The sequence below is a fragment of the Neltuma alba genome, unplaced genomic scaffold, assembly GCF_004799145.2.
Source record: "Neltuma alba isolate B1F8T4 unplaced genomic scaffold, ASM479914v2 tig00012971_pilon, whole genome shotgun sequence".
Classification (NCBI taxonomy): Eukaryota; Viridiplantae; Streptophyta; class Magnoliopsida; order Fabales; family Fabaceae; genus Neltuma; species Neltuma alba.
Genome location: NW_021637330.1, coordinates 96,486 through 116,317, shown reverse-complemented (window position 1 = coordinate 116,317; position 19,832 = coordinate 96,486). Strand labels below are relative to the sequence as shown.

General features: G+C 30.2%; 1 protein-coding gene across 2 annotated transcripts; it reads right to left on the bottom strand.

Annotated features, from left to right (window-relative positions):
- Positions 1 to 1,529: 1,529 nt before the first annotated feature.
- LOC114733150 (LRR receptor-like serine/threonine-protein kinase FLS2) lies at positions 1,530 to 14,295 on the bottom strand. 2 transcript variants are annotated; one of them, XM_028920554.1, is made up of 6 exons: positions 13,680 to 14,295; positions 11,792 to 11,935; positions 11,570 to 11,701; positions 9,524 to 9,742; positions 2,209 to 3,960; positions 1,530 to 2,034 (listed from the first exon to the last, which is right to left on the bottom strand). In XM_028920554.1, exons 1-6 carry the CDS (start codon positions 14,122 to 14,124, stop codon positions 1,676 to 1,678), a joined length of 3,051 nt encoding a protein of 1,016 aa, XP_028776387.1. In that variant the 5' UTR covers positions 14,125 to 14,295; the 3' UTR covers positions 1,530 to 1,675. The 2 variants fall into 2 exon arrangements, with proteins under 2 accessions (XP_028776387.1, XP_028776385.1); XM_028920552.1 differs by having other exon boundaries at positions 11,570 to 11,935.
- Between the last annotated feature and the right edge of the window lie 5,537 nt (positions 14,296 to 19,832).

Here is a 19,832-nt window from a genome sequence, read left to right as displayed (position 1 = left end):
CATCAACCAACTAGAAATAGAAAGACAGCACAGCTGATAATTATACTATTTCCGGTCTTACTTATAAGATTTTATTTGTAACTTGAAATATAAAGACAGCGCGGGTGATAACTATACTCTTTTAGTCTTAATTATAAGACTTTATTTATAACATGAAATATAAAGACAGCGTGGGTGATAATTATACTACTTCTAATCCTAATTATAAGATTTCGTTTGTAGACTATGAAAGGGATCTTATAATTAAAACCAGAGATAGTATTTTAGTAAGGGTAGTTTAGTTTGACTTTGAAAACATTGCATATGATATAAATTTTTAATTGGTCAATATTATTTTTGCCAGCAATTGATCAATATTATTTATATATAAAGAAATCATCTTATTTAAATCTTAAAGTTTAGTAATTATATGGTGAATTAACATAATTTTAATTGCAATTAGTTTAAAAAGAAGGCAACCAAAATGCATAACGGCCATGTTTATGCAATTAATTCATCATATAATAAGTTCACTAATATTTCGTCAAGCTGAGTGAGTAACTGATCATCTCCTTAACAAATTGAAAAACTAATTAAATTGGAATATTATACTAAGAATCTTATAATTTTTTAAATAAAAAATATAAGAAAAAACTTAAATCAAGTTTTTTATGTTTATTATATCAAGTTCTCCAATGATGCATGCTCATGTGTCTTTTTTTCCTTCATATAGGTTTATAATTAAATACTAATATTTTAAAAATAGGACGCATGATCATATATGATTGAAAAAACTTAACATAATAGATACTACCTCCGATCCTTAATATAAGACCCTATTTGACTTTTATTTTGATCTTAAATATAAGGCCTCAATCCACTTTGTCTCTCCAATTAGCCTTTCTAACAATGATAGTTCTAGTCAATACACTTGATTAGCAAGGATATTTTAGGAAAGATAACACCTATTTAGGACAAATAACTAACTCAACTTACTTCCTTAATCTCCTCAAATTAGTCAACTGGCTCTTATAATTAGGACCAGAGGTAGTACTAAAAACTTGATATAAGTGTTGTCTGACATATAATATGTTTTGTTTTAAAACATAGAAGCATATGAATTTTATTTCAATTATTAAACTTTTGAAGACTGTAGATGTGGGCCATGTAATGCAGGGAGCCTAAATTTTATGAAAGAATTACAATCAAGTCTCACAGAAAAGAAATAATTACTAAAAATTTCTAATAACAACTTGAGCAACCTGTAATAACAAGTCTTGCAGTAAAGAATGACAACCCCTAGGACTTATTTTATAATTTTTTCCTTTTGTGGGATTTGATTGTAATTCTCCCTAATCCTAAAGTGAAGTCTTCAGATGGAAAAATTATCTATATTATGCTTACATCATGATCTAAGGTGCTCACACCCCTAATTATGGCTAGTATATGGTCATAAGGTAGGGTGTGACAAAATGAATCAAGCATAATTTAATTATCCAATTACAATATATTTGTAGAGCATAAAATGTAAGCAATAAAAAGAAACTAACTTGAAGATACCAAAAAATCCAACATTATTTCATATATTAATGTCACATACATATCATGACTATTTAAGATGTTGCTTGCTTCATATACAAAATAAGCCATAGGATAAAGAAATAAGAACAAAAACTTGCATACAAGGTTTATTCAACTAGTGGTGCATATATAACATTTTGCATAAACATGACCTTGTTTTTTCCAATGACACCAAAACATCAGTTATCATAATTCTTGCTTCAGGTGGTTCAATGCAACAACTTAATGCCAACTCAAAAATTGATGATATAAGTGGTAATATACTGCTAATATCTGGACTCCCTCTGTGCAGTAAATTGGCATCTAGAATATTGATGATTGAATGTGGTGTTGATTTGCTAACCCAATCTTTTAAACATAGACCTTCAACAAACATTTCATCGGTTGGCTTCTTCCTCGTAAACATTTCCATTAGCAAGATACCATAGCTATACACATCTCCTTTGAAGGAAACCACTCCTTTTGATCCGTATTCTAAATGTCAAAAGAGAATATAAGGTTTGTAGTTAAATATTTTTATATCACTAACACAAATCTTAACATGTAAGAATGGAAAATATAGGTTAGTAATTTAATAACATAAAATTTACATAATGTAATGAGAAACATAGAAATAATTCAACTAAAATATTGTTATAAAACTATTACCTGGTGCCATGTAGCCAACTGTAGCCAATGTTTTTGTATAAGTTTCCAACTTTTCTTCATCTAATAGTTTAGTTATACCAAAATCACTAAGATGAGCCACCATATCTTCATCTAACAAGATATTGCTTGGTTTTATGTCACAATGAACAACCGGAATCGAAGAACCATGATGAAGATATTCCAATGCAGTAGCCACATCAACCATTATATTCAACCTTTGTAGGATATCCAAACAATAATTATGAGAGTACAACCATTTATCAAGACTTCCATTTGACATGAATTCCATTATTAGACATGCAAAATCATCATTTGAGCAACTACTAATAACCTTAATGAGATTACGATGACGTAAGTTGCATAAGGCGGTGCACTCATTATCAAAACTCCTTAGGGCCTCTTCCATGTTTGAATTAAATACTTTAACAGCAACTATTTCTTGATTTGAAAGAATTGCTTTGTATACTGATCCAAAACTTCCAAAGCCAAGAAAATTACTCTCATCAAATCTATTTGTTGCTCGTAGAAGCTCATAATAGGATATCTTGGTTGTTGTGTCCACATTTGTTAAATCCATGTTGCTTGGTTTATTGACATGGTCTCTCTTATGCTTGAGGAAGACATAGCATGAAACAACCAAAATGATAATTATGACAAGCAATGAGCTTATTATTAGCATCATCACTTTATTTGACATGTGCTTGTTTTCTTCCTTACATGGATGGACTTGTAGTTGAGACTTCCCACAAAGATCTCTATTCATTGTAAAAGATTTGGCTGTGAAATTTTGAAAGGGCCCACCCTTTGGAATTTCTCCATGCAATAAATTGTAGGAAAGATTAATGTATTTAAGACGGATTAATGATTCCAATGACTTTGGAATAACACTAGACAAATAATTGTGGGAAAGATCCATAGACTCCATACTAATCATTCCACCAAGTGATTCAGGAATAGGCCCCTGTAATTTGTTTTGGGCTAGAGATAAGGTTATCAAAGTTTGCATGCCACCCATGGTTGTAGGAATGTTACCTGAAATTTGATTTCTTGACATGTCCAATAGTGTAATCGCTCTCAAGTTTGATATCTCAAGTGGAATTGTTCCATTCAATGCGTTGGAGGATAGGTCTAAAACCAAGATATCCACGAGACTCCAAAGAGAAGAAGGTATATGAGAAATCAATTTGTTATAGCTAAAATTCATCTTTCTCAGGGAAGTATTATTAAGGCATCTTGGAATTACTCCTGAAAACATGTTGTTGGCAAGATTCAACTCACTTAGACTTTTGAGTTGGCAAAGTTCATTTATAATGGACCCTTGCAATCTATTGTTATTGAGGCTCAAGCCTTGAAGGCTATGTAATTTCTTAAATGTACCAGGAATCAACCCATTCAAATTATTCCAATGCAAACCTAATTCTATCAAGTTTGATAAGTTTCCAAGCACATTGGGTATAGCTCCACTAATTTTATTCCATGACATATCTAATGTAATGAGCTTAGAAGCATTAGATATGCTGCTTGGAATTTCTCCAGTTAATTCATTTGGCCCCAACAATAATATCTTTAGGTTGAAAAGGCCAACTCCTAAATATGGCGGGAGAAGGCCAGAGAAGGAATTTTCACCAAGCCGCAAGATTGTCAATGTTGAAATGTTGAATATATTGGAAGGAAGAGGTCCTCTCAAATGATTAAGGGTCAAGTCTAAGACTTCAAGTTTATCAAGTTTGCCTATGCCTTTGGGTACAAAACCTGAACATAGAAAATTGATAGGAAACATTAACTCTGTATAGCTCAAATAAGAATAAACGCAAATAAATTATTTTATTATTTTGAAAATTTTTAAAGTAAAAAATTAGGGATATCTCAAGATACCATGATAATAGAAGATTTATTTAAAATTAAAGTGTTCTATGTTGTAATTGTTGAATTATTATATACCAGGAAACTTAATAAATTTGTCAAATAGACAAAGGAACAAATGAAATTTTAAAAAAAACAGGAAAGCATGTATTCTTTAATAAAGGGCAGAGAAAAAATAGAGTTAAAGGTAACAAGAAACACTATTACAGATTTTGCCATATATACTAAATACTTGGTTTTTTGTAGCTATAATGCTAAATACTTGATGGTTAAAGAGAAGCATTGTCATATGATGAAAGGAAGATTGTACATAATTATATTTGATAGTTATAATGAAAACCATCAAGATGTTCATCCAATAGTTGACGGTTTACACCAAGATACTTATCCAATAGTTGAGGGTTTACTTACAAAACTATCAAATGTGTTTGTCAAAAAATAAATTGAAGTTTTACCTAACAAAACATTACTAGATGGTTATAAGGCATAATTGTGGAGTAAAAAAATTAATTGAACATTTTGCCTTCCTGTATAAATCTCGAATCAGTGTGAGTTCAGTGCTGCCATTAAGCATGACTATCCATAGCCAGTTTCCAATGTGCAATGATAATTGAAAAGAATCGTTTTCACTCTATTTTAAACTCCTTACCCTTATTTTCCTTTTATACAAGGAGAATCCTCCTCCTTCCCAATAAACATGATGTGACATTAAATAGCTCTCATAGCCTGTCCTACTTCTTAGTTATTTCCTCTGCCACCTCCACCCCCTCCTATTTGAGCCTATAATACTTCCTCAGTTGCCTCTAATGATGATGACAACGAGGATGAGGAGGAAGAGGATGAACAGCTAGTACTTTTATTTTGTATTTTTTAAAACTTTTTTTTGTGTTGATGTGCTTGGCAGTTCAAATAGTCATTGCATTTTATATAAAAATAATGTGTCAACTTGTTAGTTCTTAACTAAAGTATTTGTCAGTTTTGCAACCAAGACCATCAATTTTGCTGGAAATTTTTTTTATTAGACTAAGTGTTTCTCTATGGGGGTTCATTGGTGTGGTTTGTGAAAAAGAAAGATAATAGTTTAAGGTTATGCATAGATTATCATCAGTTGAATAAGGTCACAATTAAGAACAAGTATCTCCTTCTGAGAATTAATGACTTGTTTGACTAGCTCGTGGGTTCTTTCATGCTCTTTAAAATTGATTTAAGATTTAGCTATCATCAATTAAGGGTTAGGGCAAAGGACATTCCCAAGACTGCTTTTTAAACTTGTTATGGTCACTATGAGTTTCTAATAGTGCTTTGTGGATTAACAAACACTCCAACAGTGTTTATGGACTATGTTAGTAGGATCTTCAAGTCTTATTTAATTTAGTTTACTGTAGTCCTCATTGATAATATCCTTATATACTTAAAGAACGAGGAGCGTCGTAAACCCCTTCGTATTATATTACAAATATTAAGAGAGAACAAGTTATATGTCAAACTTAGCAAGTGTGAGTTTTGGTTGAAGGTGATAAAGTTTTAACGTCATGTGGTATTTGCCAAAGGTGTGGCAGTGGATCCAAGTAAAGTAGGAGCAGTGTTGAAATGGGAAACTCCTACGTCTGTGACTAAAGTAACAAGTTTTACAGGATTAGCCACACATTACCTTCAGTTCATTCAAGGTTTTTCTTAGATGGCCATGCCACCGACTAACATGACAAAGAAGGATAGGCCTTTTGTGTGGACAAAAAAATGTGCGGCCGCATTTCAAGAATTGAAAACAAAGTTAACCATGGCACCTATCCTCACTATACCTGAACCGTAACAACCATATGTAGTATAGACGAATGCTTCTTTGATAGGTTTGGGCTATGTATTGATGTAAGATAACAAAGTAGTAACTTATGCATCCAAACAATTGAGACCTCACAAGGAGGATTACCCTACCCACGACTTGGAATTAGCAGCAATTGTGTTTGCCTTAATGACTTGGTGGCACTATTTATACTATGTATAGTTTGAGATTTTTAGTGACCACAAAGCTTAAAGTACTTGGTGGATCAAAAAGAGTCAAATAATCGTCAGTGAAGATAAATGGAATTCTTAGCGGATTATGATTTTAAGTTGAAGTACCATCCAAGAAAGACTAATATGGTGGTTGATGCATTAAGTAGAAAGATAGTACATGTTTTTCTACATGAGTATAATAGAGCATCACTTTTTGGAGGAGTTGACTAAAATACTAGTTGTGGCTAAGATGACAAAGACGACTGTTACCTTGAATGTAGTTCTTGGAAAGTTTGACTTCTTTAAAGAGTTGAAGATATCCCAAATAGAGGATGAGGAATTATTGAGGATGAGAGAGGAATTAGTATAATAGAATCGCTAGAAGAGTTACACATATCAACGACAGAGGCCCTTGGAATTTGAATTGGATGACATGTGTTTTTAAAGGTTTCACTAGTGACTGGCATTGGTAGATCCATCAAGGCCAAAAAGTTGACTCCTCAATATCTTGGACCTTATGAGATTTTGGAGCGAATTGGACCAGTCACTTATCGAATTGCTTTACCACTATATCTCTCTAATGTGCATAATGTCTTTCATGGGTTATAATTCAAGAAGTATCATTCAGATCCATCTCATATGATTAAGCATGAGGAGATCGAATTACAAGAGAATCTCACATTTATGGCCAAGCCCAAATGCATTCTAGATATCAAGGACAAGCAACTCCAGAATAAAACAATCTAGTTACTTAAGGTTTTTTGAAAAGGCATGTCTCATAGTGATGCCACTTAGGAAACTGATGAATGGATGTGGCGTGATTATCCACATCTGTTTTCTTATGTGACGATGTGTTGATTGTGTGCTATCTTATGTGGTGTTAGTATATTTACTGTGTTTTTATTATTTTAATGTGGTTATCATCCTTGATGTTGTTGTGTCATTATAATTCTGATACGTGTTGCAGATTTTATTTAGGTGGAGAGAGCTATAACATCCTAAATTTTATTTTAGTATTTTAAAAAATTTATTATTATTTCATTAAAAAATAATTGAATAATATAAAATAATAATATTTTATTAAACAATGTAAAAAGAAAAAAGGGAAGAATTCAGTGAAAAAGTTGGAGACAATTTATTAGGGAGAGCTTCTGAGGGTAATTAAATATATCCCCGTAATTCACTTCCTCACTTTGTCTGATAAGAGAGGAGGATAGAAAGAGAGAGAGCAAGCGAGAAGTAGGTAATGGCTTCTCAATTTGCATTTGTGAAGGAGAAGATAAACTTTGGAGATAATTTAGGTACATAAAATTATTTGTCTTAATCAAACTTTTTTTTATGAATATTTTCTATCTATTTTAAACTTTCTAATGACAGTATTATTATAGTGATTAAAGAAAATTTTGGTGTTAGGTATGGAGTAAGTATTATGTTTTGACAATAGATGACCATAGAAATTTGTAGGTAAATAGGTAGTTAATTTTAATCAGTTTAGATTTGTCTATTTATTACTTTTAGTATTTAAAATTAAATTTTATTTGAAAATCTGTTATTTATGATATATATCATACTTATACTGATTAAAAATTATGTTAAATAATTTATTTGGATTGTTTAACATATTATTAAGATTTTAATTAGTTTAAAATATGAAGTAGGATAAGGATATATGATTAGAAAAATTTTGAAAAGCTAAAAACTCAAATTGGAAATTTAAAATTTTATACAATTAAATTAAATTAATATTTATTTATAATTTGAATGAGTTGTTTGGGCAGAGGAAAAATGTTAATTGAAGTCAGAGTTTTTGGGATAGTAAATATGTATATACATAACAACAACAACAACAATAAATTCTATATAATTAAGTTATTTATTTGCATGTATATCAAATTGTATCTATATTATTTGTAAGAGTAAAATACTCTGACTACCCTTCTATTTTGTCTTAATTACACGGACCTCCCTTCTATTTTGATAACATACATTTTAGTCCAAATCATTAACACCTTTAAGAAATATTCTAAAAAGATTCTTTACGTATGTTTTTAATTAAAAAATATTAGAATAAACCTTGTTTCCTACTTTACCCCTTATTATATTAAATCTATAGTTTATCTTTTAATATTAATATTTATTAATAGTCTATTTAATATTTTTACTAAATTTAATAAATTAAGACATAACTTTATAATTTTATTAAAAATACATATATACAATTACAAAACATTTTTTACTAATATATATTTAAAAAATTACATCAGAAGTAAGTTTAAATAAATAAACAAGATTTATTGTAAAATAAAAATTTGTATTTATAAAATTTATAATATGGTAATTAATTCAATAGTATAACAAAAAATATTAAAATATTTATTAAAATTAGTTTTTAATTTCAAATAAAGATGTATGATATGTCATTAAATGATAATTATTAGCAATGTTTGTATTAAGAAGGGGCAATTTGGTCAAAATAATGGGTCAATCTTATGATTTGATGGTCAACTAACAGATGGATGGATGAGAGTTGAATCTCTAAACTAGAAAGGAGGCCTGTGCAACATATATTTTGATTTTAAGGAAGGTTCATATATGTTTCCAAAATAAAAAGGAGGTCTTTGTAATTTAAGTTAAATAGAGGGGAGGTTGATGTATTTTACCCTAGTTGTAAATTATCTTATATTTCGGAGTTTGTAATTTGTACTTTTATTCCTTAAACTGTGAGGTTAAGCTTGGAATAGAGGTAACCAGAATTAATTTATTTTATATGCTTGATGTGAATTGTAAGGTTTTCTTGACCTTTTATATTGAACTAAACTAAGAAGTATGTGTTTATTTTTAAAATATTTATTTTTATATATTATAATTGATGAAGTGAAAAGTATGTTAACTCAAATATTATTGGTTTGTATTGCTTTAATGTTTGCTATTATGCATTCTTTTCTTCTTTTTCTTACTAAACTCTTATATTGCAAGTGAGAATGAATTATAGACTTTTAAAACATAATATAGGCTTTTAAACAGGTTTGAAAAGTTATATATAAACTTGGAGGTAAAGACTTTTAAGCCTATTTAAAAACCTACATTTTAAGTAGGTCTTTAAAAAGGTTTTAGGTCTTGTTAGGCCTTATTTAAAGGCTCAGGCCTAATAAAAGTCTCTATATATGTTCAAGCTTGAATTCATGCTTTGTAGATCTATTGCAGATCTAGACCTATTTAGCTAAAACTTGACCTAAGTTACTTCCATCATATCTAATTTGAAATTAATGATTTTTGTACAGTAGAAAGTTATACTTGAGTATGAATGACAAATGATATCACACAGTTCCATGGTTACATGATCTACCTTAGCTTTCTTTGTCATCTTGGATGAACAATATAAATAAAATGATGAAAAACAAAGGATCATTTTAGAGAAAAATAATTAAGGAGAACAAAAAAAGTACACGTGAGCACATACCTGTCAATGAGTTGCCATCCAAATATAATTCTTGCAAAGATGTGCAGTTATTTATTGATTGTGGAATGCTTCCCTCTAATTGATTATCATTAACAACGAATGCTTCTAGTAAAGGAAGTTGATGACACATTTCTTCTGACAAATTACCATTTAAATGATTGAATGCAAGGATAACCTCTCTCAGGGAGGACATGTTCCAAAGAAATGAAGGAATTCCACCTATAAAAAACACGCAAATATTTATTTGTTGGTAGTAAGTCTAAACAATTTCCTAACTTCACACAAAAACAACTAAATCGTACGTGAAATATAATTTTGTTAGGGGCATAAAAATAATAGAGTATGATTTTTCCTTTGTTTTCTTTCTTTCTTTGTTTTTTTTTGGGGGCGGGGGGACCAGATTGTTATATTTTGAATTAAAGTGATAAATTACATTGCTCTATAACTTCAACAATAAGTTCATCATACGAAAAGAAAGACTAAAATTTTAGTTTTTATTCAACATACTTCCAGTTACATATTCTAGGGATAACATAGAATAAGCTTTCTTTTGTGCGCGGCACCCTCACATAAAAATCAAATGGATTTTCGCAAAAAGCCCTTTGAGCCACGATTTTTCCTGACAAGAAAACTCAAAATTATTGGTTAAGAAAAATGGTTTGCATTAAACTTATCAAGTATAATATACTAATTTTTACTCTTTTATGATCATTTCAGTTAAAAATTTTGCAAGCAATGTACAATGAGCATAAATAATAAAAACGAAAATTTTTTAAAGACTAAAATTAAGCAATGGATAGATTGATATTCAAATTGTTTTCCCATAAATGCACACTTCTTGAAGTAGGAATGCAGAAAAGAGACGATATAGAAGTTCATCTGTCTCAATTTCAAAATAAACATATTTAATTAATGTATTGATAATTGAAGATGCAGCATATATATATATATGTATACACACACGTACAGATATACATATATATATATATCTATATATGTATATGTATCATGAAGATTACTTTATTTTTGAATGATTATCATGAAGATTACTATGCTCCAATTTTCTGCCTTTGTACAGTCAGTGTTCATACTTTACACCATACATGTGTGTATTATAGAGAAGATTTCTTTTTTTTCCCCCCCTTCACCATTTTATTTTTATTTGTAATATTGTTTTTATCAATTTATATTAATAGTAAATAATACTTTTATAATTTCTTATAATATTTTATTTCCTGATAAATTATTATATAAAATATGTACATATATATGATAATATAGAACTAAAATATAATTATTTTTTTAGAAAAGCAACGACATTAAATGATGCATATAAATTACTTTTCATGTAAGGCAGATGGTTCTTTTCTTGGGATCAATGGGGGATTCGTTGAAAAATTCAATTGCCGGCTGTGCATATTAATTAAAAAACAAGAGAAAACGTTTTTTTTTTTTGGGAGCGGGGGGGGGTCGCCATTGAAAAGAAAATGCAAGGAAAAATAAAAAATAAAAGGCTGGAAAAAACTTGTAATCCCAACTAGTCCTTTCCATCATTCTTATTGGATTATTTTCCATCAGGCTGCCTTTTTTTAATGATTCAATATTTTATTTCAGTTTTTAAAAAAATTTTAAGCAACTTATGACTCCATACCTTTACATGCATGCATCTGTGTGAAAATTATATACATATCCCATTTTATCAACATATAATATGACCTAAATGATAGAGAATAAAAAGAGAGAATGGTAACAACACTTTATTTAATGTTGACAATACTAAATTTACAAATGACAATAAATTTTTGTTGAAATTTCTTATTTGGTATTTACAAATTTTTAGCTTCTTTTTTTGTTATTTTTCCACACAAAAATCTCATTTCAAATTTATTGATGTTCTTTTTTTCTTTTTTGCCATGTTCATTTTGGTATTAAAAGAAAGCATAAAGTCTGATGTCTTTTATATCTAGCAAAATAATTATAACTAATGTCTTGTGAAATATTGAAATGCAGAAATTAAGACAATCATGAAATAATTACAACTCTTACCTTGCAAGTTGCTGTCGCTAAGAGATAATGAGTGGAGTTTGGTCAAATTTCCAATCCCACTTGGTATCTTTCCTTTGTTAAACTTGTTGCCACCTAATTGTAACTCGACTACTGCAGTGCATTGATGCCAAACTGAGGGTATTTTGCCAGATAAATCATTTCCGTGTGCATAAAATAATTCAAGTTTTGGAAGTCCCAAACATATATTTGTTGGGAGAGTACCAGATAAATGATTCCTTCCAAATGCAATATGTTGCAGCGTTGAAATATTAAATAATGAAGATGGTATTGAACCAGTAAGTTGATTCACTCCAAGATGCAATGATTTTAGTCGTGAAAGATCACCGATCTCATTGGGGATGCCTCCTTGAAATATTAAGGGGAGAAGTGATGTTAGTAACCATTTTTTTTCCCCAAAACAACTACAAAAGAAAGCCAATAATTTAACAGTTAAATAAAAATATCATAGTAGTCGAAGCGGAGGTTGAAGAAAATATTTATTTAACTATTTATAAAATAGTCAAATATTAAGTAGATATAACCAATAAGAACCATCAAATTTTAGGTTCAAAATATTTAATTTAAATTTCACTTTCAAATAAATTAATTTGATTTGCCATTTAGGATAAGAACAAAATGGATCTGGGAAGTGGCGACTCGGAATCGCCATATTAAGCTTGGCCTTTGATTTTTGGACATGGCTTTTCCTTCCACCTCATGGTCCAAATATATCCTCAATGGCGGTACATGATATTATATGATTTTTTCTCTCTGGTTTCCCCCCCGGCCAACGATATTCTATGATCTGAACAAAATAATACTCTTCTGATCTTAAATATAAGACTCTTATACATATTAGTATGAAAGTCTTATATTCAGAACCGGAAGGGCATGTACTTATTATAAGAGCTATGCAATTGCTAAAGTCAAATAAGTCTTTTTCATCTGACAGGTAAATAACTATCAAATCAATTAGGTTACATCTATATTTATATATGATGGCTCTCAAAGTAATTATTTATAGATGAAATAAGATAACCGTAAAATATTTTTATTTATGTAGCAGCTAGTGATGTATCACAAACAAGACTTGCACATTTTTTATCGAGAATAATACGAATATGTTCTAAACGAACAAAAAGAATAATAATCTTACCATAGACTAAATCTGGCTATGTATTTCATTGAGAAATTTGGATGGATTCAAGGAGGATTAAAAAAAATAATAATAAAGAAATTAACCACACATTGCAATTCTATGGGCCATTTTTTTAATCATTAAAACCGATAACAAAAACACATTTGTTTCAAGACTCCCAAAAACAAAATTCTTTTTGTTATTTGTCTACAAACTTTTTTAAAATAATAATGACCAATGAATAATAAAATTAAAATATAATTTAGATTATCAAAATCAAAACTAAGTGTCCCGTATATATATGTGTTCCTTGTAAGGCTTGCAATATTTGAAAAAAGACTTCAAAAAACTTTTAATGACAGAATAATAAACATTTAAAAAAAAGAAGAAATTAACCACACATTGCAATTCTATTGGCCATTTTTTTTAATCATTAAAAACGATTAAAAAAAATTTGTTTCGAGACTCCCCAAAAAAATTCTCTGTGTTATTTGTCTACAAACCTTTTTAAAATAATAATTACCAATGAATAATAAAATTAAAATATAATTTAGATTATCAAAATCAAAACTAAGTGTCCCATAGATATATGTTCCTTGTAAAGCTTGCAAGATTTGAAAAAAAAAACTTCAAAAAACTTTTAATGACAGAACAATATTATAACAGTATTCGTTTGGACTAATATTTTTTTTTAGTTGAATTGCTTGGACTAATATTATAACAGTATTCTTTTCCCCTCATGGAATGACTATATTAACCGTTCAAAATTTGGATCACCAACGGTTTTTTTTTAATTTTAAAAAGAATAGAAAATGTGGGCAAAATCAAGAAAAATATATAAAAATACAAAAAATAAATAAAAACAACAAAGACTAACACAAATTGTGAGGGATAAGATCCTGCTAACCAAATACACTAGTTTATAGAAAAAGGAAAAATAGAAATATTGAAGAAATAGTAAAAAAAACATACCTGACAAACTGTTATAAGATAAACTTAATAACTCAAGTGAAGATAAGTTGGAAATTGTTTGGGGTATAGCTCCTGAAAGTTTGTTACGCCCAAGTCGTAAAAGCTGCAACTGCTCAAGTCTGCCTACCTCAAGTGGAATGGTCCCTTCAATAAAATTATAAATCAAATCTAAAGCTACCAACCTTGACAAATTAAATAGAGATAGTGGAATGAATCCATCAAGACTGTTATTTTGAAGATGTAACTGCTCAAGTAAAGATAAAGCTCCAATTTGTAATGGAACTTGCCCATGAAAATCATTGTAGCTCAAATTCAATTGTTTCAATCTACGCAATTCAACTAACTCTTCAGGTATTTGACCATGAAAATAGTTGTCACCAAGATCAAGTTCAACAAGGAATGAGAGATTCCCTAAATGTGGAGGAATAGTGCCCTTAAGATCCATCCCACCAAGATTTAGGGAGTGGACCCTTCCATGAGGATTACATGTGATACCAACCCAATTGCATGGAGGAAGGGAAACGGACCAATTGACTAAAAAATTGTATGGATCTGAGGTGATAAGGGATTTAAGGGCGAGAAGTGCATATTTGTCGGAAGTGATGTTTGTATCAATCGAAGCTAAGGTGGCTGTGAAATAATGAAGCAAGAGCAGGAAAAACAAAGAAGGTGGTTTTCCCATGTGTGGTGTATCAGGCTTATCAAGATTTCAAACCTTGCGCATCCATCTATTAGCATACACACATCGTTTTATCCTTCTCTGGTTCCATATCAAGTCAAGTCATACTAACTAACGCGGTGTCACAAAAGGACATCTTTTGCGATGAGATTAAAAGAAATTCAAATAAAGAATTAATTAGCACGCTTAAGTCAACGGATTATATTTGCTTTCACATGTACTTTCTGATACTTTTTTGGCTTCATCATTTTATTCGCGGTCAAGTGTGGGAGCTATGAAATAACCTAAAATGCACGTTAATGAGAAGCAGCTTTGTCCTTTAATTTCATTGTGTGTTGAACAATTTCGCTTCTGGGACTGTTATTTAATTTATGGTCAGATCTGGTAGGCTACACACACACCTATATATATATATATATATGTATGTATGTGTATATAAGCCTATGAAAAGTATAACAACAACAAAGCCTTCTTCTATCGGGTGGGGTCAACTACATGGCTCGTAAGACGCCGTTGAATTCTATTCAAAACCAAATCTTTGAATATATTATTAATTGAAAGATCTCATACAATGACTTCATTAATTGTTGTCTTTGGTTTTTATCTGCTCCTCTTTAAAGGACTCCATATTCTTTGGTCAATTCTTCAAATAAGCCTATGAAGAGTAATAGAAGAAAAACATTATTGAAAAAGACCTTGCCCTCATACATTGTTCCTTCAATTATGCATTTCCTTTTTAATTTTTATTCTTTTATTCTTGGATTATCCCTTTCTTGATTACTAAATATTTATAGTTTTATGGATATGGAAATTCTACCAATATAAAATGCTCCGTTATAATTTACATGAAATCAACCAACCATGCATGAAATCTAAACTGACAAAAGAAATCATTGTTTTGTGTTCTCCCTCATTCTCAAACAATAATCAGTAATATGTTTTTATGAGCTTGTAGTTGATTCAAGACACGAACAGTATAATTTAATACGTATGGAATCATCATTTCATAGAAAATTTGCGAGTAAAGCAAAAATAATAAAACATTAGTGAAACAACCTTCCTAAATAAACAGATAAACTTAATTTTTTCATAGTAATTTCAAGAAATAAGTTTTTACAATCAAACCATGCTAACAACAAACTCAAATTATATCACAGTCTTATAAACCAACTAATTATATACTAATGTTATCTGTGATAGAAAAGAACAACATCCAATGATATACCCTATTATGGATAACAGAACTTTTCTCAACTCATTCAAATGCAAACCATGTAAAAAAGGATCAATCTCATCTAATATGATTATAAAACAACATATTATATAGCTCACAAATATAAATAGTGAGACTTAAGTATTAATTCATATTTTATAATAAATTTATAATAAATAGATCACATGCAATTTTAGGCCTCTGACCAACTATCAGCACGCATACCACAACAGAACAAATTAAAAGACACAAAAACATGATAATGCATGAATCAACTAAACACAGTTTGTCCTAAGGTGGTAATATATAAGAAACAACATAGCTCATAGATCAAGGAGGAGCTATAAATCGCTACTGTAACTTTACCCCTCCTAAACCTTCCCTAACATCCCTCCTTTAAAGGTTTCACCTGAAAAATGTTAAATAATAAGCGTGAGACAACGTTTCAGTAACTTAATCCCTACCTATCATACACACTAACATGAGCTAGTGATCTAACCCATTTATTATATATTATTTCATATCATTTTGTGAGTTATTATGGGCTTAATTGTACATATTTGTGTCTAATATGGTTTAGATGTCTTTTACATAGAGTTAATGTCTTTTGGGATTAAAATTATCATAATTAGTAATTAATTGTTATTAATTAATTTCTAGGACACTTGGTACTTCATTTAGACTAATTTTGATTGCAGGACACAAGAAAAGTGGAGCTAAGATTAAAGACCAAAGAACAACACAACACAAAATGAAGGAAGAGCAGTTCCGTGAAATCCGCCATGGTAGATGGACACATCCGTCGCGAAGCCTGGCACGTTTATGAAACAATGCATTTTACTTACAAGATCTAATTCTAAATGATACCCACACAAAATCCAATCTAGACCTGGCTAGAACACCTCAAGACTGATGCATTTTCTAAAACCTAACCAAATTTACTCATTCACAACCTTTTCCATTCGTTTTATCTCATCTTCTTCACTCTCCTTCACCAAATCGTCATTTTCTTCCATTTTTTTTGCTCATTTTCCACCATGGGTAGCTTGAAATTACTACTGCATGTGGTGTTTTCTGATCCAATGTGTGGCTAAGCTTCTGTTCTCTTGAAGATGTGTTGATTGGCTTGAGTTCCAAGGGCTTTAAAGAGGAGTTAGCTTCAACCATAGTTCTAGTTATCTCTTTATGAATTCCTAGGTCTTGTGATTTGTAAATTATGGCTAAACTATTTTGATTAGGGTTGTAATCAATTTTGGATGGTTATCTTGTGAATGTGATCAATTGATGTGCAACACTCTTGATACTCTGTTTCTTATTGTTGAGTTAATCTGGATTTATATTGAACCAAGTACATTAATTAATCCTAGTACACATACTAAGTAAGTTTAATAGGATTTTATGAGATGGGTAGCCATTAATTAAGATTTTTAACTTAAAGGGTACTTTAAGGTTTTTAAAACTTAGTAATTTTCTTTCCCAAAATCATTTTGAACTATGATGGCCAAAGATCAATTTTCAAGAGGTTTTATTAATTATTTTTAGCTTATTTTCGATCCATACCATTCTAATTTCCCAAGGATCCAAAATTATATTTACATTGCATTTCATCTCAACTAATAGTTTAAATGAAAACCTCCAACTTTTTTCTAGTCAATTTACATTTTCATGACATTTAGTTAACCTATGATCAATAATTAATGCTCCAATAAGTGAGACGATCTGAGGTTGTACCTATAGTATAGGCTTTAGTTTTAATTTTAAATTTGACCCCAAGATGTAAACAAAACAGGGTCTTATTTCAGCTAGCGAGGTGTTGAGTGGGATATGTAGAGTTAATAATAGTCAATAGACATTTATTTAACAGTTAAACTCATAATACCCATATAAGGTCAAATATTTTTGCCAGTCTCATGCAGCCAATAATATCATAAGGGATAACATACTTTTCATTTATATAAACTATATAAATATCAATAAAGATTCTATACCATATGCAATCTACGAAGTCAAATCTACCCTTATATCCTTCTTATTTCTACCGACTAGGCTTGTAGCTAAGTTCTTTCCATTTGACTGGCTACTCTCATAAACTCACCATCTTACAACTTACTTTTATAATACTTTAGAGTCCATTAAAAACCATTTTGAACCACTTTGGATGGTCTTAAACTCATAAAAATGCAATCTGAATGCTGATTTTTGGAAAACATTGTTCATTTGGTAATTTCAGATTTTTTGTCTAATTTTGAAAATTCGTACCTAATTCTAGAAAAACCAAAACTAAGTGCTTCCAAGTTCTATAGAAATCTCTTTGAATTCTATTTCAAGAAAAAATACTCTTGTGAATCAAATCCTTTTGACTCACTGCCAGATTTTTAGGGAAGTTACCATTGTTACGTTGGTAAAAACTTTTTTTCAAATTTCAAACATTAACTTTGAAAAATCACCATAAATCGTACTGATGTCCAAATTTAAAATGCTACCTATTGATTTGAAGCTCAGGACGTGAACTATAAGTATGTCAAATTTCATGATTTAATTCATTTGGTAACACAATCAAAACGCAACTCCAAGTCAACGGTCTAAATAGGGTTACAGCATCGAAGCACATATAATTATACATAACCAAAAGTCAAATGGTTTTGTGGTTTAACACCACATTCACCTTTAAATTTGCAGCTTCTTCTCGGATGACTCAGCCCCTAGGATGTTAGATTACATTTGACAGGAATGAGATTTCATTGAAATCCCAATAGCAAGAATAATCAATTATAACATCAAGCATGCATCATTATTATGCATATCAACATTAGTTACCATTGGAGAACTAATTCTCTTATAATTAGGCAATCTCAAGCATGCAAAAGCCAAGGTAATAAAATGCAAGGAGGAGCCATATCACAATTATTATAGTTCACCCACATAATAGCAATCATCCATCCAATAATAAATAATACAATGTCAATATTAGTAATTAATTAAATCTTGCTACCTTGCTTCAATAGCTCCTTGATTCTTTGCTCTTCTTCCTTCCCTCTACAAATATCAAACCCTAACATCACATTGCACAAAAGGGATAGACACATTACAATCCAAACATCACAATAATCAATGGCAAACTCAAGTAACCCTTTAATCCTTAATTCTTTGAATTTTGGAGTTTTGTTTTCTTTAACCTAAAAATTCCTTTCTTAGGTCAATCTTACATAGTTTTTCATGTAAAATCCAAATATGAACTTGGATTCATGAAAAGAAACTTCTTTCTCCAAGAACTATAGTTGGCCAAATAGGGGGTCTAGGTTTCCAAAAATTACAACTTTAATTCTAATGCTTTCAATGCTTGTTTTTTAGGTTTACCCTACATCATTTTCCATTTTAAACACAATGGAAGCATCAAAACTATGAAAAACTCATCCGAGGGTATAGTTTTCAAAGTGGCCGAATAGCACCCTTTAAGAACCAACTATGAAATCTTTCAAACAACAACTTAAAACCCCTTGAAACATCCTTGAATCAATGTGTTTTAACTAGGTCTAACATCAAAATCTCCTTCTCCTAACCTCAACACATTTCGTCCAGAAACATCAAGAGGGAAGAACATATTTTTCAACCATCAAACTCAAGGAAACAAAACAAGATACAACGTATAACTACTTACTAACCTTATCTCCAAACTTAGATGACCAAAGGTAGTAGCTTTCTTCTTGCTTGAATTTCAAGAAATAGATTGGCAAGAGTTCCCCTTCTTGCCCAAAAATGTGGTCTTGAAAAGGGAGAGGAAGTGTTCTATTTAAAGGCAAAATATCCCAGCCACCGTATTAATTGCCATGCAAGGTGTCATAAGCTTAAACCCTCTTGTAATCGCTTTCTTATTAATTTAATCCCAATTGAAATTCAATTTCAAAAATCAAGATCCTCTCTATTGATGGCTTGACACTTGGCACTTTAGTCCTTTCTATTGATGGCTTGACACTTGACAACTTTAATCCCAATTTCTACTAATTATAAAAGAAAACTATTTTCCTTTTTCATAGGGATTTCTCTACTTAACATAGAATTTAGGAAAATCCTTGAATATTTGAGGGACTATTTTTAATCCCATAATCTCTTATAATTTCTTGGGATATCGTATAAATTTTCTTGAAATTTTATTCTTCTTAAATATATTTATTTGGAATTTTTCCTAAATAAAATGCAATATTGGCCTAATTCCCTTTTAAATTCTTTTGTACTTTTTTTAGGGGTAATTTGGGTATAAAAC

What these genes read in the sequence shown, in the direction of transcription:
- LOC114733150 (XM_028920552.1), bottom strand. Translation starts at nt 14,124, where the DNA reads ATGGATCTTAAGGGCACTATTCCTCCACATTTAGGGAATCTCTCATTC. An exon ending in ATCTTATAACAGTTTGTCAG is followed by an intron (nt 11,936 to 13,679) that starts GTATGTTTTTTT and finishes TAATATTTCAAG; the next exon opens with GAGGCATCCCCAATGAGATC. An exon ending in TAGCGACAGCAACTTGCAAG is followed by an intron (nt 9,743 to 11,569) that starts GTAAGAGTTGTA and finishes TGTTTTTTATAG; the next exon opens with GTGGAATTCCTTCATTTCTT.